The sequence below is a fragment of the Cryptosporidium muris genome, genomic scaffold (genome assembly GCF_000006515.1).
Source record: "Cryptosporidium muris RN66 scf_1106632373433 genomic scaffold, whole genome shotgun sequence".
Lineage (NCBI taxonomy): Eukaryota > Apicomplexa > Conoidasida > Eucoccidiorida > Cryptosporidiidae > Cryptosporidium > Cryptosporidium muris.
In genome coordinates this window covers 22,295-43,658 of record NW_002196580.1, presented here as the reverse complement: position 1 = coordinate 43,658, position 21,364 = coordinate 22,295, and the positions used below count along the sequence as shown (strand labels likewise).

Here is a 21,364-nt window from a genome sequence, read left to right as displayed (position 1 = left end):
ACTTTCATCTTAAATAAACCTATGAGGAATTATAAATTTGTTATTTCCTTGTATATAGATGAGAAAATAACTAATTAGACAATAATTGAAGATTATATATCCTCTAATATATTATCCTTTTTATTCCACAATATTCAAGTTAAAATATATACAAGCTTATTATTATTCTAATATAATCCATATATAACTATACTTAATACTTATACCTTACTTTAGTTTATAGATCTATTATTTAGACATATTAATTATATATTCTATAGATCTATTTATTAAATTTTTAGATAACTCCCAAATATTATAGCGCCGTTATATATATAATATTATTCAATATTATTAGATCTTATCAAAATTATTAATGAAATTCTTATATCTCAATATTCTTCTCTTTAATTAATCCTAATAATTCCTTTATAGAAGTATTAATATTTAAATTTCTTATTAAAATACAATCTAGGATCTTGTATATACCATAACATGGAACCATATATATTACTAATTCTGCATCCATAGAAAATATTAAACCTTTTAAAATTCCTAATAAATGATTTATTATTAATTCATATATATTCTCTGGATATAAATTATCAGATTTTATACATATATTTATTATATCTAAAAAACAAAATATTCTATTAAGTATCTTATCCATTATTTTTACATCTATTTGTGATCTCTTAAATAGACGTAATAAAATATCCAAATTTATTATATATAATATAAAATAATCCAAGTATTCAATATTATTTTCTATATAGTTCCATATTTTTAAAAAATCTATAATAGATCTTAATTCTATTTTATTTAAAAAAATTGTTGGTACTATTATTTTACCATTATTAAAAGTATCAATATATTTTATTATATGAGAATTTCTTATATCATTTTTTAAAATTTTAATTTCATCTATACAATCTTGTTTAATATCTTTTGATTCTTTTTCTATATTTTCTAAAGATAGAATTTGTTTATAATTTAAAGTTATATAAGATAATAATGTAGAATATAATTTATCAACTTCTGTAGAGGGATTTACCTTCAAAGTTTGTGTAAAATAGTTATATACACCTTTAATTAATTGGAATGCTTCCTCTATTTTATTTTTATCTATTATATTAATATTTTTATTCTGTTCCAATTTCCATAATGATAATGATAATCTATATTTAGTCTTATTTATTAGAATTAATATATTATCATTATCTATTATATTTGATAAAATATTTAATAAATATCTACAATCATTAATTACAATTTCATAATTTTCTAATTCCAAATTACAGGCTATAATATTACTGTATAATGACATTTTTAAAAATATATTATTATTACCATCTATATTATTAGTGATATTTTTTGTTATATTATCTATATTTAAAGCATCCAATGCTTTAGAAAACCAATAAAGTGCTGATTTATATGATTGATTATAAAATTCTTCAATACCACGTTTTTTCATATCCCTTATTATTTGGATATGTGATAGTCCCTGAGATATATTATCTGAAGAATTACTTATTATCTGTTTATTATGTTTTTCTTTTATTTTTCCATTTAGAATAAAATCTATCTCATTTTCATATATATTTTCATCTACTAGGATTATAGGAATACGATGGAATTCTTCCATTATAAAATATAAAGTTAATATTATTAAAGCGCTCCTAATATATTACCTAGAAATGTATATTGTTACAAAGTATCATTAATAAAATTAAAAACTTTATTTTAGATATTAATTTACTTTTAAGAAATTTTAAATAATAATTATTTATCTATATCTAATAATATTTTTATTTATTTTAGATCTAAAATATATAACTTAATAATTACTTTCGAAATAAATTATATTTTATCTTAATATGATATGATATATATATATATATATATATATTAATAATTATTTGAATTAAGTTATATAAGGGTATTTTATTTATATTTTAAGATTTAAGGTTTTTTTTTTAATAATATTTAGATATGATACATTTTTAAAAAATTTTTAGATTTGTAATAATATATTAATAGATTAAAATATTTCTTATTAATAAAAGTATATAAATATATTATTTTTTTATAAATTAGTTATATTATTAAAAAACAAAATGATAAAATGATTAATATTATGAATAATATAATTTATAAATAATGAATTGATTATTATTATTATATATATAAATTATTATAGATTTAAGGAAAAAAGAAATAATATTCAATTATTTATAATTTTTGAAATATTCCCAATAATATAATATTTATTATATTAAAGAATCTTCTTTATATAATAAAAATTGGTTTTGTATCACTTAATAACATTTTACTAGGGCATATTGGACATTTAAAAAAGTCTCGATTTTTATATGTTGAAATTTTTTGTAAACATTTTGAGCATATAACATGTCCACAATTAAGCATAATTGGAGGATTTATAGGATATATCATAGGTTCTTTGGAAATTGTACATATAAGTACTGAATGAAATATAAATTCTTTATTTAAATCAAATTCAATTGGTAGGATAGTAGTTGTAGTTTGAATTGTATTTGTTGAATATATATTGCTAGATTGATTTAAAATAAAACTTAATGGAGGCAAAATATTATTATTATTAGATGTAATAATATAACCAAGTATTTTAGGACTAATAATAATACCAGTAGCCAAAATAATAGTTAATGGCGAATTTAAAGGTAATTGATTCCACATATGATATAATTGATCTAAATTAGATGATATATTTTGTTTAAGATATGGTGATTTTATAATTTTTTTTTTATTTGATTCTTGGATTCTTATATTAGTTGAATATATAGAATTGATATGTTCATTATAAAAAGATTCTGTAGATTTTGTTTGATCTTGTAATAATATAATAGAAGAATAAATAATACGAAATAATTGAGACATTTTTTCATAATTTTTTTTTGATAAGATTTGATCTAATTTTGGATATTTTTCATTTAAATTAAAGATATTATTTGTTAATGTTTGATTTTTACAATAAAATAATAATGATAATATCAAACGTTTAATAGAATGTGATTTATATTTATAGTGAATAGAAAGTTTTTCTTTAGCATATTTTATTGCATTATTTATATCTTTATTTTCAATAATTTGACAAAATTTGATTTCATGTAATCCATATAGAAGTTCAATATATTTTAAATAATAAGGTTGTAGTAAAATTTGTTTAAGTTGATTAAGTTTATTTTTATTATTATTTTTAATTTTTTTTTTTTGTAAATATTCAGTATTAACCAATTCATTAACTATATTATCCAAGTAATTATTTGTTTGTTTATTGATATAATTTGTGTAATTTTGAAAATTTTCAAAGATAGATTCTAACCATATTAGGGCTTTATCTACATCTCCATTATTAATTTCTTCAATATACTGAGTAAGATTTTTGAATGCTTGTACAATATTTTGTGAATATATACATTTATTTACTAATTGATGTTTATCTTTATTTTTATTAATATAATTACTAAATTCTTTACAATATACTTCATTTAAATCAAAATATCCAGAATGTATAAAGTGCATAGAAATTATGTCTGCTAATAATTTATCATCAATATTTGTATTATATAAATTATGTTTTTGTAAGAATTCCTCAATTTCTATATCATCAATAAAACTAATTTCTATTAATTTTCCAAATTTTGATAATTCTGAAAAATAATTTTTGTAAGCTTGAGATATAATTTTAGATGGTATTTCTGACTTTGTCCAATTTGAAAAAATTTCAATTTTATATTTTGTTTTATTATTTATATTATAATTACTATTTATTTGAATAATAAAATTTCCATTATTGAATTCTACATAATTTTGATTTTGTACATCTACCTTATTTTTTAATTCTATTTTCAAATTGTTTAGTTCTTGTATTGTATTATCTAAGGTAGATATAATTAAATTAAAAGATTTTTGTGAATTTATTTTTAATTGAATAGCCTCTTTCAATATATCTTCCATTTATTTATTTAAAATAATACATCTAATATAAATTTTTTTAAATATAATATACATTAATACTAGAATTTCGAAATAGTATAATTTAGGTTGCATGTATGACAGGCGCTAAAGTGGGTATATAGACTTTGCATGTAAAATGAAAACGTCATTTCTTTATATTTGAAGATATAATTAGAAATTTTTTAAATAAAAATAATAAAATTATAATCCTAAAATATAGGACAAAGTTCAATCTAAAGCTTTTTTTTTTTCATAATCATAATAATTGAGTCTGATACAGTAGAAACATCTAGAATTGTCCAATTTTTATTACAATCAATAGTGAGACATCCATAATATTCATTATATATAACTGAATCAAATAATGATTTTTTAAAATTTTTTGAAATATTAGTATTTAACCATATATAACATCTTTCTTTTCCAGTAACAATAATTAAATTATTAGTACCTTGACCAAATCTAAGAAGTTTTATTGTTTTATCTTCAATTAATATATTCTTGAATACTTTTTTTGGTAAAGGAATTTCTTTATACATAACTTTACTAATATTATTAATATGATATTCTTCTTCATTAATTGAATTTTCAATTATACCTGAATGGACTAATCCCCACATCCATAATTTTCCTTGTTCATCAATAGCACAACTTGTTGTACTACCACAAATAACTTTGGTAATTTTCTGATTATCAAATAATTTAATAGATGGTAATATAAATTCAGCTAGAGGTATTGGGAATTCTACAATTTTTTCTTTAGAATTTAAAAAAAAAATTTTATCTTTTTTGGAACTATCTATGTATCTGAGAATAAGTTTAGGTGATATAAGATTAGGAATACTTGATAATTGATTAAAATTATTTTGGCCCCAAACCCAAACTAATCCATCAGTATCTAATCCAACTGAATGAGCTTCTCCTAAGGATATATCACTCCATTTAATAATTTTAGTCCTATCAAAATTATATGTATGATGATAAAGTATAATTATATTTTTAACTTCCATAGGACTTTCAACTTTTTCAATAACAAATTCAATACAAATTTCTTGAGGTATTTTTATAATTGGTAATTCATCCTCAGTTTCCCTTAAGGCTAATCCAATTTGACCAGCTTCATTACTACCCCAGATATATAGTCGAGAATTTATATCAATTGCACTACAATGAAACATTCCAGCCGATATTTTCTTAATTGGATAATTAAATGAAACTAATGATGGTATTGAAGTAGATTGAAGATTACCTGTACCTAAACATCCATCTTTTCCATAACCCCAAGTAAATACTCTACCTTTTGAATCTAGTATCATTGTAAAAAGTGCTCCACATGTTACTATAGAAACAGGTTCTGTCAATCTTGAAATAGAATATATTTTTTTTGGATATGGTATCATTTGATTATATTCATTAATTATTTCTCTATGAATATTCTCAATATTAGTATTATTTAAATTTAAATTAGAATTTTGAGTATTGTGAGCACATTGTCCATATAGATTACTACCCCAAGAGAGTAGAGAACCATTTTTACAAAGTACAATTATATGATTTAATCCACAGCTTATTTTTTTAAAAATCTGTTCTTCAACTTTTAAATTTAATACTATATCTTGGATCTCATTTTCTGATGACTCCAATTCTATTCCCATATTTTTATAGATACAATTTATATCATATAAATTTGGATATAACTCACATTCTATTTCTCGAAAAATTGATATTCTTGGAGGACCAATACCTAAATATCCAAGTTTATTACTTCCAAAAGAAACTAGTTTATAATTAGATTGTCTCTTATCAATTATACTGAATTTGTCATCTTTGAAAATACTATTTGCATAAATTGGAGAAATTAAAAGTCTAAATAAAATATTGAAAATTTCAAATTTGATTAACTTTTCGAAAAACGCCAATTTATTATTAGATTTATTACCAATTTCATATGGATTAATCGGTAACCATAAAACGGGTTCCATAATAATATGATGAAGTGTTTGATATTTAATATTTGAAAGTTCTATTCGAGATATACGATGGATTTTATAAATAGACTGAATGAAATCTTTTAGTTTAAGTTGTTCATCACTTTTATTTGAATGTCTTATAAGGTCTGTATTCTTAATTTGTATAAAAATCCAAGACATTACATAATTTAAACATAATTGAATAACATTCCGTTCTTCAGTTTTATACTTTTTGTTAACCATATAATCTAATATATCTATAATATCTTCATATCCTATAGAACCCAAAATATATACTTTAAATATAATTTCAATATATTTACCAAATATTAAGTAGTATTTAGGAATTTTTTTACTATTAATTAAGAATATTTGTTGAGACCATCTTCTAAGCGATGAAACTGAAATATTAAATAAGTTACGGTTATTTTCGTGGGTATTGTAATTAAAATATAAGATTAATAAACAAGATTTAATTAAGTAACAAAATCGTCCAATATCTTCTGATAACAAGATTTGTTGGGTATCTATTGATTCAAATAACCATGGAACAGAATTACTTGATAAAGAAAAACTTGAATCTTCAGGCCATATACATATTTCTAATTGTCCAAGATCTTCAATTAAAGTTTTGCCATTGATGAAACTGAAGATATCATTATAAACAATAGAATTAATTTGCTTAAATTTATCATTTATAGAAAATGAATAATTTTCCAATAGTGGTTTCATTAAAATTGGATTACTTTTAACAGACAATGTTCCTGGGAAAGTATAAAATATTAATTCTTGTACTTTATTTATAGATGGTGTGATAATATAAATAAATTCTTCATTTGAATTACTTTTTAAAATAGTATCATTTTCAATTAAAACAAATGGTACTTCAAACCAATTCTTAGTTAAATTTAATAATTCATGAAATAAAATCCTCAGTTTTTTAATAATATTTATATCTGTTACTAAAATTATATAAATATCTTGAATAAAAAGATATTTTTGTTTGGTTTTAAGTTTAGAAATAACAAAAAAGCCAAAATTATAGAGATCATCCAAAAATTTACATTTGTAATCGCATAAATATTTATATTCATTTAAATGTCTCAATATATAAAATAACGAGATTTCTGAGTATTGTATTATTGTTTGTACATTAATTTCTAAGTGTATGTAGTATAATTCATCGCTATTTATTGTAGATAGTATCATCTGGAAGGCATCCAATAGATGTCTACAACATGTAAAATTCTCTGGTTCCCCTAGTTCATTTTTTAAAAGTTGATAAATAAGTGGTAAAGATATGTTTCTATATTTTTCTATTATTTTAATAATAAAACGGGGTAATTTGTTGTTTTCATAGATAATCTTACCATTCAAAAATCTTCTGTTTAAACTATCTGAAAAAGATATATTATAATTTATTTCAATACCAGTTTCATTTGTCGAGTTTCCAATTTTATAATTTTTGACAATAATAGGGCATTCTAAGATATAATTTCCATAATTAATAGTTAATGTATCCTCCAAATACCAATCTAACAGCCTCAGTGTAAAAGTTGAGTATATATAATCTTTAAAGGGGCTTCTAAATATTCCAATTTCATCCTTACGTAGCACTCTTATACAAGAAGCAAAAGTTTGATTATCAGCAGGTAATTTAAGTGTAGTAGTATTATTATAGTTCTCTATCCAGTATATTTTAGGATTATCTATATTCAAAGATATCCAAATTTCTGCTTTAATATATTTTGATATATTTTCCAAGTTACTTTCTTTAATAATTGAGTTTTCTAGTAGGGCTACTTTAGCAACACAAAAAGGGGGAGGAGTTTTCCAATATTTAGATTTATTATAATATATAACTTTCTTTAGTATAGGTACTCCCCTTATAGTCGAAAGTGGAATTTCTATTTGAGGATTTAAATAATCTAGAAGAAAATTTGCAGTAATACATAGTAATTCACCAATTGGAATTTTTTCTACTTTTTTATAAGAATGGCTGTAGCAGGGTAACATCAAATAATCGTAATCTCTATTTTTATCTAATATCAATATATCTTTGATGTACAGTTCCCAGCATATTGACATAAAACATCTTACTAACCATATTCTATGCCAATCTCTCTTTAGATATGCATTAGATATCAATTTTATCCATTCACTTTCATTTTCCTGAGAGTTCCTAATACTTTTTTTAAGTTCTTCAAATAACTTATTCCAAGAATCTTCAAAGAATGAGGAAATAGTACCACACTCTAATATTCCAATATGTAATATTTCAGATTGATTTTTTTTTAAATTACTTAGTATTTCTGGTAATGTTTCGTAAAGTTGTGGAATTTTAAATGTATATGGATGCAGAGGTTTGATGAAGCAAATATCTTCTATGTAATTAGTTAACTCGCTTCTTTCTTGATTACCTAAGTCTTTGTTATCTAAACATTTTTCATCTATGGATACACGTCTAAATAAATTTCTCAACTGATTCATTAGTTACATTCTTTTTTCCAGGACCAGATCGTTTAAGGCATGCTTCGTGGGGGCATGGGACTTACGCAATATTTTGTTACCGGTATCCACATGGAAGAAAAGTTTGTCTTTTGCATTAAAAAAAAAAAGAACTGAATATAATACTACTATAGACTCAATAACACATAGAAAAAGAAATAAACTAAAGTTTTAATAAAATTAGAAATTTCCTCTAAACTCTTAATAAGTGATAAAAAGAGTTCAATTAAAGGGTTAAATAGACTTCTCACTAGAGTGTTCTTGTTTATCTATTCTTGAAGTTATATTTTCTGCTGTAGGACTAAATATAGGGCTATCCTCCAGTAATGTAATATGGTTGTCAAACTCATTGTCTTCAGGAGTAATGTTATCATTTTGTATAATTTCCTGATCAGCTACCTGTAATTCACATAGTAATGCAGAATCATTATCTTTAATTAGAGAAAGCTGTTCATTGATAGTAAGTAAATATGATGGACTATCATCTAATACATATGGATCCATATCATTATTTGATTTTACCAAGGAGGTTTTAGTAAAGTTAGGTGAAAGTACATGTGTAACATAGTAATTAGCATCACAATTAGTTATTATTTTGTATTTTTGTATTGGCATGATTAGTAAAGCAAGACCAATAATTTGTTTTGAAACTGCTGCCATAATAAACTCAACTTCAAGAACAAATCTAGTTCTAGGAGTTGTTAACCATGGTAACATCATACGTAACACAATGAATACAATAATAAATATTGGAGTTAATATTTCAATCACTTGAAGAGCTGTTCTTCTTTTTGTTATAGTGTATACAAATGATACTAAAAAGCTGAGGAATGGAATAATAGCAATAACATAGGATCCTTGTATTATATATATAATAGAAATTGTAAACTCAATTGTCATAAGAAACACATGCCAATCAAGTAGACAGAAGCGTGTAAATACAAAGTATATTGGTGATTGTGTTATATGTGCTTCATCATTTATATATATTTCATGTACTATTTTATGACCAGTTGATATTGTAAGTAACATCCATAATGTTATAAATAATATAAGAATAAATTGAAATATCATATAAGAATTGAGTATATTGTTAAAAATTGGATTTTTATTTTCATTACTGGAGACATAATTCCAAGATATAATAGAAGCTATTATTGCTAGTACCCACAACATTATAGCATTAGCTTGACGATTTAATTCACTACATCTATAATAGAATATGAAAACAGATAATACCAGTGCTGTTACTCCTAGTATAGCATGTTCAAGTAACCAATCTATAACTCCTAAAGATAGAAATACAACAGAAAGAACTGTTGTCAATACTCTCATTGCTGGAATTTTATCAAAAATAAGTGGAACTGATGATAGATCTTGATAATCTCTTTTAACTTCATTTGTTATCTCTAATTCTTTAAGTATAGTTATTGAAACTTCTTTTATTGGTTCTTGGAAAATTCCCTCATCCATTTCAGCAGGACTTTCATCAATCACACTTCTACTATTACTATTAGAATTTGAATAGTTTTTTTCCATTTTATCATGTGCAAAAAATATAGAACCTTTCTTCTGTCATAGTCCCAAACAGACTAAAACCCCTCTTGTGGTACTAATTTACTGACGTGTAATCCGCGCCCCTACAAATGCATGCAATCTACATGAATCTATAAGCATAAGTGGACATAGTTGTAATTAGATGATCTTGAAAGGTAATCAAAACGAAAGTGATACTATTTAGAAACGAATATTTATATCATACTAGACATTAATAGTATCTACATTTGTTTGTGTCATCCCACAAAAGTAATAAGCTACTATGAAGAGAACTTATTCAGAAATTTCTACAGCCACTACTTCTGTTAAAAGATAGTATTCGCCTTTGGAATAATAGTAACCAGTGTACTATCTTATTGGACTTAAAATGAAGTCACTTATTGAGCGCGTTCAAGAACAATCATAGCTTCATCTACTTTGTTCTTTATTTCAGCATCTGAATTGAGAATTTCAAGAAGCTCATTATTATCCATTTCTAGCATCATACCAGTAATCTTCCCAGCCAATTCTGGCTGATATTGAGCTATAATTGGGAACAAACGTTCACCCAAAAGCTGTTTCTGCATACTTGGAGATGCAGTAGCTAAAGTACTGGCAGTTAAAGGAATATCACTTTGTGGGATCATAGGTACCGAAGATATCCCTGAGGGATCCATATTAACTAAGCCACCTGGGATCATATCAACACGTGGTTGATCAGATGTCTTTATGTGAGATGGGAACTTGAAACTTTGTTTAGGTATTTGCACTTGGTGTCCATGTGTAGGGCGACTTCCACCTTGTCCTTGCATATGCCTATTATGAATACGTTGACTATTACCTCCTGTACGGATATTTTGAGCTGGATTAACAGACTGTGGTCCTGTTTGAGGAATAGATCCATTATTAGATGGAATTCCATTTACACCAGGATTATAACCGACAGATTGAGCTGTCATTTGAGGAGGTAATGCTCCCGTCCCATATGGTATACGTGTTGGATTTGGACGCCATGGACTTGCCATTACACCTTGATTTGGGAAAGAACCAACCATAGGAGTACGATTATGTTGCATACCTGCAGTAGCTGCAACAGCAGGGTTACCTGGAATAAAATACATCTGAGGAGGAGCTCCAAATTGCATTGGAGCTCCATGAACTGCAGTAGGTGGACCAGGAGGGATTGTGCCAGGTCTTAGTACTGGTGGTACTGTACCTCCACGAATTCTCTGTTGGAGTCTTAGAGCACGTTGTTCTTTACGTTCATGTAATCCAACATACAGTGGTTTACCTCTTACTAATTTAAGGTGCATCTCAGTTATAGCTTTTGTAGCCTCATCTGGAGATAAAAATGAGACGAATCCAAAACCTCTAGAGATACCAGATTCATCAGTCTTAATACTAACAGAAGATATTGTACCGTATGGCTCAAATAATGATCTCAGATCAGACTCTGTCATTGATTCTGATAAATTCTTGACATATAGATTTACTCCTTGGTACCTATTCTGACTTTCACGTGCGGCCTCATGCTGTGATTTTAAAACAACTTGTCTCTCATTTCTCTTCTGAGCTCTAGATACATACAATCTATTTGGTTGGACATCAAAAGGTACTGAATTCTCTTCGTCTGAATTCTTCTCTACATCAGCTTCCTGTGGATCTTCCTTATCATTTCTTTGTTTGTAGTCATTTGATTCGACAGTTTCATCAGATGACTCAGTATTTGATGATATTGAGGATAAACCGTCATCTTTACCAGATTCCGTTCTTTCACTATTGTTACTATTCAATTCAACTCCTAATGGTGTAACTAAAGCATTATGAAGATTAGCAACAGCCTTCTTTGCAGATTCAGGATCTTCAAAATTGACAAAACCAAAAGGTCTACCTTTTGAGTCTGATTGGAGAACAAGAGAGCTAATCTTACCATATACTCCAAATAATGTGTGAAGAGTTTCCTCACTCCATGTTTTGGGGATATGTTTAACATATACATTAGTAAAAGTCTTATCCTTTTCTGAAAACCTCTCAGCTTTTCTTTGGAATTTCCCTACATATATTGGTCTGTCACCAAGTATCATACCATTTAATCGTGCAATTGCTTCTTTAGCACTTTCAGGATGTTCAAAATGTATGAATCCATAACCTAATGAGTTACCCTCTGAATCAGTTGCAATTTTGCAAGACATAATATTACCAAATAGACTAAATGTATCAAATAAAGTCTTATTATCAATAGATTTGTCGAGATTCTTCACAAATACATTACCTTCATTGTTCCTTCTAGATGCAGGATCACGTAAACACCACATAATTCTACATGGGCGTGAACGAATACAAGTAAAATTCAAGGTATCTAATGCTCTCTCAGCATCAGCAACACTATTGTAGTTAACATATGCATATCCCAAGCTTCTTCTTGTCAATGCATCACGACATATACGGACTGAAGATACAACTGCAACACTATTAAAAATTTCGTATAACATAGTCTCTGTAACATCGGGATCCAAATCACCAACATATAAGGAAGCACTCACTTGCACAATATTATTATTAGTACTCATTTTTTTTTTTTTTTTTTTTTTCAACAATCTAATAGAGAAAATAGTCCAATAATGTTATAGTATGAACAGGAAGATTGGCTAATTTACAGTATATTAGATCAGAAAATCCTCTTCTATAAAAATCAGGAAGTGATGTTCAAGTTATCTTATTTCATACACCCAATCTTTGACTAGCCACTAGGTCTATATAAATTATCTATCCCTCCAACTACATTTGATATATACTAATGTATACCTAATATCAATTGATTATGCATTGTAAGAGTAATATGCGGGTGGAGGGATATCATGATAACATAAGTACTGTTAGCAATATATATATAGGTAAATAAAGTGTTTAATAGTTAATGTTAATATAGGTATATATAAATAAAAAGTCAGTACTTGACAATAATACAAAATACGTCTACCCAGTACCCGAGACGGTGTCTATAACTACGCATAGAGCGCTAACCGTGTAGACAATATATAACCGCTTTTAATGGGGTGATGGTTTAAACCCATCTACATAGAAATTCCTGGTTATTTGTGGAAGAGTAATTTTACAGCCCTCTAAATTCTTATCTACTACAATTTGACATGATAACCTTGATGTTTCACAGAGCTGCGGTGCTAGATCAAGCATGTCCTCTTCTCTTTCACATGGGGGAGGTATCAAATCATATGTCTTCTACAAGAAGTATCTAGTACTTAACTTCTATAGTATTTAGTATAAAAGAAAACTTACTTGATCCAATATTACATGGCAAGTACAACAAGCTAAGGAAGCTTCGCATGCACCTTCAATATCTAAGTTGAAGTGTTGAGCTGCTTCAAGTAATAGTACTCCAACAGGTGTCTGTTCATATTAAATTAGTGAACTTATTTTCTAAATTATGAGAGCAAGTTATTTACCTTAAAAGTTCTCTCTTCACCACTTTTTAAAATAAATGTAATGTTTCTATAAATATAAAGTATTTGAGATTATGTAGATAGTTTCAATATCAATTCACATACACCTTAGGAATCGTTGGATCTGTCCAAGATTTCTCATATACAGAAGAAAAATTCATTCTTGATAAAGCAAAAAGGCTTCTTGACATTGTAATTCTGCTTATGTAGTTCTTTATACTGCTTAGAGTATTCATTATAAAATAGAATCCTTATAAGCTTTTGTGAGGAGTGGATGTGTTGTATTCGGCGCTAGGTATTTTTAGAGCATTAAGAATAAATATAATCTTTATATTATTTTAGCACTATATTTATTAAATTATCTATCTCTTCATCTTTACATTTTAATTCATGGAGATTTGACTCCAAATCCATCAATTAGTGACTCTGCAACAGATAAAAGTGTTGTAGCCTCTCCCCAACGATATTTATCTGGTGTTGAAGCTATACATTTTGTTACAATATTAAGACAAGAAACAAATTCGAAACATGCAAATCCTAAATCTCTCATTATAATTAGTTCTCGAATAAGAATATCAACGAGAACATGAAAATCAGTAGTTGAGCATTCTAGAATTTTAAGACGTTTTAGAGCTCTTATTATATCACTTAGAAGCAGTACAATTTTTGATCTCACCTCCAAAGATGCAATTGAATGTCCAAATGTACTATTATTATTAAGAAAGATTAATATGCATTGCATAATAATATTACCATGTTTATTTGTTATTGTTTGAACTATAGGACTATCTATACCATCATATTGGCTTGATAAATAATCCAAATATGGTGTAGACTTCACTTTTAAGTCTTTATCATCAATTTTTTCATAATTATGTTTAATTATTGTATTATTTTTATTTTTATTCTCTGAAGATTCCGTTCTTCGAACCTTCACATAATTCATTTTAGACCATTGATAGTGTTCTGAAGCTAATTTATAAAGTCCAGTTGTCATGTTAAATATATTTGAATTTGACAAATGACCTTGATATACTTGAATTGTATTTTGTTCATTATTTGATGATGGTACAATATTATAGTGATCTTCAAATAATGGAATGATTGGGGCTCGTATATCAATACTACTTTTTGTACAAAATCTCACACAACTTGAAAGAGTCCTAGTTAGATGACTAATTATTGAATTTATATCATTTTCAGTCAAACCTGTAGTCATATTCTTCCTAATATACACTTCCGTGTAATACCGGTAGATTTATCACGCATGTAAATAGCGCGTTGTACTAAGTTAAAGGAGTAAAAAAAAAAAAGTGGGGGGAGGAGAAGATAGGAATATAGGTTCAAGGGCATCACATAAAATTATTTATTAAATAAAAAATAAAATTTGATATTAAAATAACACAATAGTACAAATAAATTTAAGATTTATTTCTTAAAAGTAATATATATACGATGATTCTAAATATTAAATAATCAAGTTACGTAGAAAGTTATAAATATATATCTTATTGTCAATAATGCGTAGAGTGAGCCATATTGTTAAACCTATAATAAATATAAAAGCAGGAAAGGAAATCTTCACTTTTCTTGAGAGATAATTTGTAGTATAGTTAACTAAATATTTCATGTATAAAGGGATTTGGAATTTATTGACTTCATTAATAGAAGCTTGTGTAAGTTGAATTCCAGGTCCCTTAATACTAGCAGCATTGGTACCATCAAAACAGGGGTGTTCAGCATATAAATACTTATTTATATTTATATATTTGTGTGGCTCAACTGTCAGAGTAGTTAAGATTAATTCTCTTGAAGAGATAAATCCATTAAGTCTACAAAATTCATCAGGATTTGTTGTAATTGTGTGTAATGGAGAGCATAGAACGGATGTCTCAGAGCAAGGTGTAATTCTGGCTGATATCAAAGTATTACCATAAATTAAATAGTTATTAGGATCCCCAAAATAGTCAGCTCTGCATGAATTATACCAATCTTCGCAAAGTGAATGGCATAAGACGGGTTTTTTTTGATATAGTTTCATACCAATTCCTACATCAGCATCACAATAGGAGCACCAACTTTTTAAATAGTATGTTACACAATTCCGTGATAATGATGTATTTAGAACAAAGGTAGAATATAATTTCGATAAAATATTTGGATGAGATTTATTGCAACATGTTCGTCTTTCATGCTCTTTACAAAAGAAAAACTGGTCTTTATAGTCTACAGGAGGATGACTTTCATTTCTGTCTTCTTTATTTATTGTAATATCACTATACATCTTAAGGCAAACCTCATTACAAACAGCTAGATAGAACAATACAAAGACACAGTATAAAAGAATTCCTCTGTTAAATTCTAGCATTTGTAGAATTTATAATTTTACAAACATATCTCAGGTATCACATTAGCGCGAATACAAGATTGATTAAATACAAGAAAATATATTCCAAAAGTAGATTAAATAAGTGATCTATTTAAAGTATACAAGAAGTAGATTTCTTATAATGTAGTATTTTATAGAATAATGTAATTTGTACTTTATAATTTCAAGATTTCCAATAAAGCAATATATTCCTAAGAGTAGGGGACGTAATATTACTTATAAAATAAATAATCTCCTATAAAATAAAATAATTTAGTTACTAAAGGTTTCAATAAGTATTTAGCTATATATAAAATGTTACTTTCTTTTTTCTTCTTTATTGTATTATATAATTAAATAAATCTTATGTTAATCTGTCTCCGGTAAATAGTGTGTTAAATATGAGGCGTCTATTATAATGGTTATCTACTAAAGACTAGTTGGAGGGGACTTTTTTACACACTTAATATTGATACCTTCATTGGACCATAGTTATACCAAGTGAAATAAAAATATAGATACATATAAATATCTCAAGTAATAACTCAAAAAGATCTTATTGAAATGAGTTCAGAAAATGAGAGACTTCCAAGCTATATAATAGAAGGTAGTGACAAGTCACTTAAAAAGTCAACACTAATTTTAGAAGAACGTCTTTCCATATGTTTATCAGTTGGCTCGGAATGTATACAAAAAACTGAATTAATGGAATTATTAAAGAGAAAAGATCATCCAATATGTTATGATGGTTTTGAACCCTCTGGTAGGATGCATATTGCTCAAGGTATATTAAAAGCTATTAATGTAAATAAGTTGACATCTGCAGGTTGTATATTTGTATTTTGGATTGCTGATTGGTTTGCACTTTTGAATAATAAGATGGGTGGTGATCTAGAGAAGATACAAACTGTAGGGAAGTATTTTATTGAGGTTTGGAGGGCTGCTGGTATGGATATGACTAATGTGAGATTTTTATGGGCTTCTGATGAGATAAATAATAATTCTTCAGCTTACTGGCTTAGAGTTATAGATATATCTAGAAAATTCAATATATCTAGGATTAAAAGATGTTGCCAAATTATGGGAAGGCAAGAAAGTGATGATCAACCTTGTGCAGCCGTATTATACCCATGTATGCAATGTGCTGATATTTTTCACTTAAAAGCTGATATTTGCCAATTAGGTATGGATCAAAGAAAGGTTAATATGCTTGCAAGAGAGTACTGTGATACTGTTGGTATTAAGGAGAAACCCATAATTTTATCACATGCAATGTTACCTGGATTATTGGAGGGACAGGAAAAGATGTCTAAATCTAATCCATCATCAGCTATATTCGTTGAAGATTCACCAGAAGACATTAAGAGGAAGATAAAAAAAGCTTATTGTCCACCTGGAGTTATTGAGGGGAATCCATGTGTAACTTATGTTGATTCACTAGTTTTCAATAAATTTGGACACTTTATTGTGCATAGAAAACCTGAATATGGAGGTGAGATTATTTTTAAGACTGTAGAAGAATTTCATAAAGCTTATGAAAGTGGAGATTTACATCCAGGTGATCTTAAGATGGCTCTTGTTGATGCAATAAATTTAATGTTACAGCCTATTCGAGATCACTTTGCAACTAATCCTGAGGCAAAAAGTATTTTAGAGCTTGTGAAATCATTTAATATAACTAGATGACTTGTATACTTGATTAGCAAATTTAATTAATTTAGAACTGCACTATTAAGAATGTAATGTAGATCTTTACAGATATGAACTAGTTTATTAATTTAGAAGGGGATATCTGGGCAATACTTAATTTGTAAAAGTAGTGTGTATTGCTTTTAATGAGTTGAATCTGACTTTTATTAAATAACTAAAATGGTCACTTTTTTATAATGAACTTTGTAACTTTTTTTTAGTGTTACAGGCTTCAAAGAAGTACCGGTTTTAATAGATAGGCGCCGGTAATCTAGGCGGTAATATAACTAAAAAATTTTTTTTTTTCCTTAAGGCGACCTTTAGAAATTTTCTCATTAGTGAAATAATAACTTATTTAATATATTCTTTTTTTTTTCTCTATTAAAATGGAAAATCTATTTGGAAACAAAAATTCAAGACGTTACATGCCTAGTGCAAACATATGGAGTACTAGTACCTTATCAAATATACAACAGAGCCACTTACTCAAAATGTACACAACTATACTTATTGGTACTATAATAACAACCCTTGGTGCAGTTATATACATAAACAGATTATTACAAATTCCAACCTTAGTAGGCTTGATTACTGGTTTTGGTTGTATGTTTTATATAATTAGAAGTAGTAGTAACACTGTTATAATCTCATTTTGGCGTGTATTAGCATTCCTTATCTTTTGCTTTACATTGGGTAATAGTTTAGGACCTCTAATTATATATGGGAACTTCATAAATCCAATAATTATCCCTACAGCTTTAATAACAACATTAATATTATTCGTTTCATTATCATGCTCAGCAATATATACCAAGAAGAGACTTACCTTGTATATGTCTGCTTTAATATTATCTGCATCAGCTTATTTGGGATTTATTTCTTTCTTTAATTTCTTCTTTCGTTCTAAATTTGTGGATATTACTTTATCATATGCCTTTATCTTGCTCTATTCACTTTATGTATTTTATGACACTCAAATTACGTTAGAATGTGTAGCTTATGGAGAAAAGGACTTCTTACTTCATGCTATCCAACTGTATTTAGATGGAATTAATCTCTTTGCAAAAATAGCTACAGTTCTGATTAAGAAACATCAGGAAGAAAAAGAAAATAAGAGGAAAAGATAAAGAGATTAATTGCAGAGAGTTCTAGAATTGATTAGAGAAGTTCATAGAAGAAACAAAGCATTAATAATTGTACCTATGAATAATGTGAAATGAAATAACTTCTACAGTATTAATACAAGTTCAACAGTTTCGTTTGAACTCTAATTGATGGTCAATATAATAAAACTATAGATTAAATCAGATAGAGTATATAAACGATTCTTTTTCTCACTTATTCTATGACTTAATGTCACAAATTCAGAAAGCAAAAATCCAGATTTAGTGGTGAGGATAATTCTTCATCAGTTATGCTAGAACCATCTCTTAGAAAAGGAGGTACTATTAGTGATGCTTTGTTTTGCCACATATCATTGTTCATATCTAGTACTTGTTGGATTTCACTTGATATTGACTCCTTAGTTTCTGTATTACTTTCCAATACTTCTCGATTTGAGGGTTTTATTGTTTGAAATATATTAGACCAATTCCTACATACTAGATTGTTAAGTTCGTCACATTGTGCTTGGTGTTTCATATCCCAACAATTTGAATTATTACAATTCAGACTTGTTTCTGGTAGATGGTTAATCCATGATGAAAAGTTATCTTTGGGATTATTAATATAACTATTCCAGTGACTAACCCCATTTGTTATTGAATTCTGACTACTATCACATGTATAAGTATCAAAGTTATTAACTGATGTAGTTTTTATTTGAGATTGACAAGTAAGACTATGCGATAAATATCCTGCTGAAGCTGTTGTTGCAACAGGTCCTATACAGTCTGATATATTTGCACATTTTTCACTACTAAACATTGGCAATGCAGATGACAGAGTAGGAGGAGGTGGTGGAGGTGGTATAAAATACCTAAGTTGACTTGCTCTAGATGGATTTTTGTTGTTATTCATACTATTAAGGGGATTTGATTGTACATTTATAGATGTTACTGATCTCAAATAATTATCTGCCTGGTTAATATTATAATAGTTATTAATGTTTGTGGATAAGTTTCCATTATTGCAGTTATTAGAGCTATTATTTCCATTATTTTTATAACGTTTACCTCTTTTCCTTTCTTTATGTTGATGATGACAAAAACAACATGTTACTCCATTTCGGCATTTCTTATTTGTCTTATTTACAAATACACACGGTTTACATAGTCCAAGAAAGTGAGTAAGAGATCCAAGTGACATTGGGGTACTCTCATATTTCAATTGTCCACAATCATCAGTAGAGTTAACATTATTGTTATTCTCCAATTCACTCTCATTATTTTCAAAAGATATTGATATATCACTGGGTAGTAGTACGTAAAATTTCTTTTGTAATAAACTAAGTACTGTTGGAGTACTTGCAATGTTTGCTAAATTTAAGCCACTGGGATGCTCCACTGTATTTATTATATCTCCAATACTATTGACTCCATTATTAACCTCAGTACCAAGAAATGTTGTAACATATGGTATAGGTAATTGATGTAAACCAAATTCTTCCTGTAGACCTACTTCTGTTGAATTACTATTAAAATAAGAAATGCGATGGTTAATGGGATACTGCATCCTTTTCTTCTCTAGATCAAATGAATTGCTATCAATCAATCTCATTATATTACTAACAATTTGTAATTCAAGTTCCTCTCTTTGTAGCTTACTAATGCACGATTTGTACAAATATAAACTTGAGAGAATCATATCATCACTTGGAATTAATACAGACAAATCTACCACTCTAGAAGTATTATTCCTGATTATTGACAAATTTTGACTTGTAAAATCAACAGATGTCTGCAGAGTATCTGTACAACTAGAGTCCAAATGATGTTTTAGTCTCCACTCAATGCATATCAGTACTATATATCGCAGCTCACAAATAGATACAGAGGAAAGTTTTGTAACCTCTTCATCTTTAGCATTATTTACATTAAAATTACTATTAAAGCTAAACATATCAACGTTTCTATTGTTTATATAATAGCCATCCTGTATTATATTGTCTGCTCCTTGCTGTAAACCTGACAGATTAGGACTTAGATCAGAAGCTGATATCAAATTCGAATTAAATTTGTATTCACCAACGGCTCTAATCAAATCATCGCTTTCCATTTTTAAAAGTAAATTTCAACACACATTAACATCACATGCGATAGTGATGCGAGGGTTTTATAGCTATCAAGCTATGGGCTTATTTCAAATAATCCATGTCTAGACAGATACTGTAAAATAGATACACCAGTGCCCAATACATATATGTAAACATTATATATTAAGAACAAGTTAATAGGGGGATACGTAATATACATATTTATGTCTTGTATACTTTCTAAGCTTATATAGTTATTTATATCCAAGTTATTACACTATGGTACCGGCCTTATAATTTGAATAGACTATACTCAAGTAACCCACACAATTATAGCGCCAATGTATTTCCACATTATTCAAGGTATCTATCCACAATACAAAAATTATAGCGGCTAAGAGCAAGTTGCTTATGGTATACCCACGGTACTCACAATAGTGTCGAAATTTAAATAATTGTGATAAATCACTTACAACTCTTTTTTCTTCTATTTTTTTTATTTTTTATATAACTATTTTAACATGCAAAATATATTATTTTAGTTCTCTATAACAATTTATTCTAGGAATTTAGTCAATCTGTTGTATTTTTATATCTTGGCTGATTCTCTTATTCTAGATCATAGATTAGATTATTCAGAATATTACTCTTTAACGAT

At 27.1% G+C, this 21,364-nt stretch overlaps 11 protein-coding genes across 11 annotated transcripts, besides 32 other annotated features; 2 read left to right on the top strand and 9 right to left on the bottom strand.

The window, feature by feature from the left end:
* Positions 1-238: 238 nt before the first annotated feature.
* Positions 239-280: a sequence feature (AT_rich).
* A 26-nt stretch (positions 281-306) lies between these two features.
* Positions 307-336: a sequence feature (AT_rich).
* A 28-nt stretch (positions 337-364) lies between these two features.
* Positions 365-1,627, bottom strand: CMU_031080 (uncharacterized protein; the record flags this gene model as incomplete). The annotated part of the gene is made up of 1 exon (XM_002142280.1): positions 365-1,627. One exon carries the CDS (start codon positions 1,625-1,627, stop codon positions 365-367), a length of 1,263 nt encoding a protein of 420 aa, XP_002142316.1.
* Positions 418-446: a sequence feature (AT_rich).
* Positions 699-900: a sequence feature (AT_rich).
* Positions 1,091-1,126: a sequence feature (AT_rich).
* Positions 1,170-1,232: a sequence feature (AT_rich).
* Positions 1,305-1,328: a sequence feature (AT_rich).
* Positions 1,626-1,655: a sequence feature (AT_rich).
* A 46-nt stretch (positions 1,656-1,701) lies between these two features.
* Positions 1,702-1,861: a sequence feature (AT_rich).
* Positions 1,862-1,867: 6 nt separating this feature from the next.
* Positions 1,868-1,891: a microsatellite.
* Positions 1,892-1,922: 31 nt separating this feature from the next.
* Positions 1,923-2,224: a sequence feature (AT_rich).
* A 12-nt stretch (positions 2,225-2,236) lies between these two features.
* Positions 2,237-2,287: a sequence feature (AT_rich).
* CMU_031070 (uncharacterized protein) lies at positions 2,272-3,981 on the bottom strand (the record flags this gene model as incomplete). Its single annotated transcript, XM_002142279.1, has 1 exon — positions 2,272-3,981. The coding sequence occupies one exon, from the start codon at positions 3,979-3,981 to the stop codon at positions 2,272-2,274; it is 1,710 nt and encodes a 569-aa protein (XP_002142315.1).
* Positions 2,751-2,773: a sequence feature (AT_rich).
* Positions 2,944-3,015: a sequence feature (AT_rich).
* Positions 3,202-3,234: a microsatellite.
* Positions 3,466-3,487: a sequence feature (AT_rich).
* Positions 3,741-3,811: a sequence feature (AT_rich).
* Positions 3,912-3,953: a sequence feature (AT_rich).
* Positions 3,980-4,040: a sequence feature (AT_rich).
* A 106-nt stretch (positions 4,041-4,146) lies between these two features.
* Positions 4,147-4,189: a sequence feature (AT_rich).
* A 25-nt stretch (positions 4,190-4,214) lies between these two features.
* On the bottom strand, positions 4,215-8,441 carry CMU_031060 (regulator of chromosome condensation family protein; the record flags this gene model as incomplete). Its single annotated transcript, XM_002142278.1, has 1 exon — positions 4,215-8,441. The coding sequence occupies one exon, from the start codon at positions 8,439-8,441 to the stop codon at positions 4,215-4,217; it is 4,227 nt and encodes a 1,408-aa protein (XP_002142314.1).
* Positions 4,341-4,382: a sequence feature (AT_rich).
* Positions 4,745-4,765: a sequence feature (AT_rich).
* Positions 5,421-5,448: a sequence feature (AT_rich).
* Positions 6,238-6,273: a sequence feature (AT_rich).
* Positions 6,888-6,931: a sequence feature (AT_rich).
* Positions 7,259-7,287: a sequence feature (AT_rich).
* A 195-nt stretch (positions 8,442-8,636) lies between the features above and the next one.
* CMU_031050 (uncharacterized protein) lies at positions 8,637-9,998 on the bottom strand (the record flags this gene model as incomplete). The annotated part of the gene is made up of 1 exon (XM_002142277.1): positions 8,637-9,998. One exon carries the CDS (start codon positions 9,996-9,998, stop codon positions 8,694-8,696), a length of 1,305 nt encoding a protein of 434 aa, XP_002142313.1. The 3' UTR covers positions 8,637-8,693.
* Positions 9,999-10,065: 67 nt separating this feature from the next.
* On the bottom strand, positions 10,066-12,782 carry CMU_031040 (polyadenylate-binding protein, putative). Its single transcript, XM_002142276.1, has one exon. The coding sequence runs from the start codon at positions 12,563-12,565 to the stop codon at positions 10,394-10,396; it is 2,172 nt and encodes a 723-aa protein (XP_002142312.1). The 5' UTR covers positions 12,566-12,782; the 3' UTR covers positions 10,066-10,393.
* Positions 12,565-12,586: a microsatellite.
* Positions 12,783-13,043: 261 nt separating the features above from the next.
* CMU_031030 (2Fe-2S ferredoxin, putative) lies at positions 13,044-13,617 on the bottom strand (the record flags this gene model as incomplete). The annotated part of the gene is made up of 4 exons (XM_002142275.1): positions 13,044-13,235; positions 13,293-13,403; positions 13,460-13,505; positions 13,562-13,617. 4 exons carry the CDS (start codon positions 13,615-13,617, stop codon positions 13,044-13,046), a joined length of 405 nt encoding a protein of 134 aa, XP_002142311.1.
* A 227-nt stretch (positions 13,618-13,844) lies between these two features.
* On the bottom strand, positions 13,845-14,675 carry CMU_031020 (uncharacterized protein; the record flags this gene model as incomplete). The annotated part of the gene is made up of 1 exon (XM_002142274.1): positions 13,845-14,675. One exon carries the CDS (start codon positions 14,673-14,675, stop codon positions 13,845-13,847), a length of 831 nt encoding a protein of 276 aa, XP_002142310.1.
* Positions 14,316-14,363: a sequence feature (AT_rich).
* Positions 14,676-14,812: 137 nt separating the features above from the next.
* Positions 14,813-14,909: a sequence feature (AT_rich).
* A 15-nt stretch (positions 14,910-14,924) lies between these two features.
* CMU_031010 (uncharacterized protein) lies at positions 14,925-15,824 on the bottom strand (the record flags this gene model as incomplete). The annotated part of the gene is made up of 1 exon (XM_002142273.1): positions 14,925-15,824. The coding sequence occupies one exon, from the start codon at positions 15,822-15,824 to the stop codon at positions 14,925-14,927; it is 900 nt and encodes a 299-aa protein (XP_002142309.1).
* Positions 15,198-15,227: a sequence feature (AT_rich).
* A 564-nt stretch (positions 15,825-16,388) lies between the features above and the next one.
* On the top strand, positions 16,389-17,510 carry CMU_031000 (tRNA synthetases class I family protein; the record flags this gene model as incomplete). The annotated part of the gene is made up of 1 exon (XM_002142272.1): positions 16,389-17,510. One exon carries the CDS (start codon positions 16,389-16,391, stop codon positions 17,508-17,510), a length of 1,122 nt encoding a protein of 373 aa, XP_002142308.1.
* A 344-nt stretch (positions 17,511-17,854) lies between these two features.
* Positions 17,855-17,889: a sequence feature (AT_rich).
* Positions 17,890-17,899: 10 nt separating this feature from the next.
* On the top strand, positions 17,900-18,640 carry CMU_030990 (uncharacterized protein; the record flags this gene model as incomplete). Its single annotated transcript, XM_002142271.1, has 1 exon — positions 17,900-18,640. One exon carries the CDS (start codon positions 17,900-17,902, stop codon positions 18,638-18,640), a length of 741 nt encoding a protein of 246 aa, XP_002142307.1.
* Positions 18,641-18,869: 229 nt separating this feature from the next.
* On the bottom strand, positions 18,870-20,729 carry CMU_030980 (uncharacterized protein; the record flags this gene model as incomplete). The annotated part of the gene is made up of 1 exon (XM_002142270.1): positions 18,870-20,729. One exon carries the CDS (start codon positions 20,727-20,729, stop codon positions 18,870-18,872), a length of 1,860 nt encoding a protein of 619 aa, XP_002142306.1.
* Positions 20,730-21,194: 465 nt separating this feature from the next.
* Positions 21,195-21,226: a sequence feature (AT_rich).
* Positions 21,227-21,364: the final 138 nt, after the last annotated feature.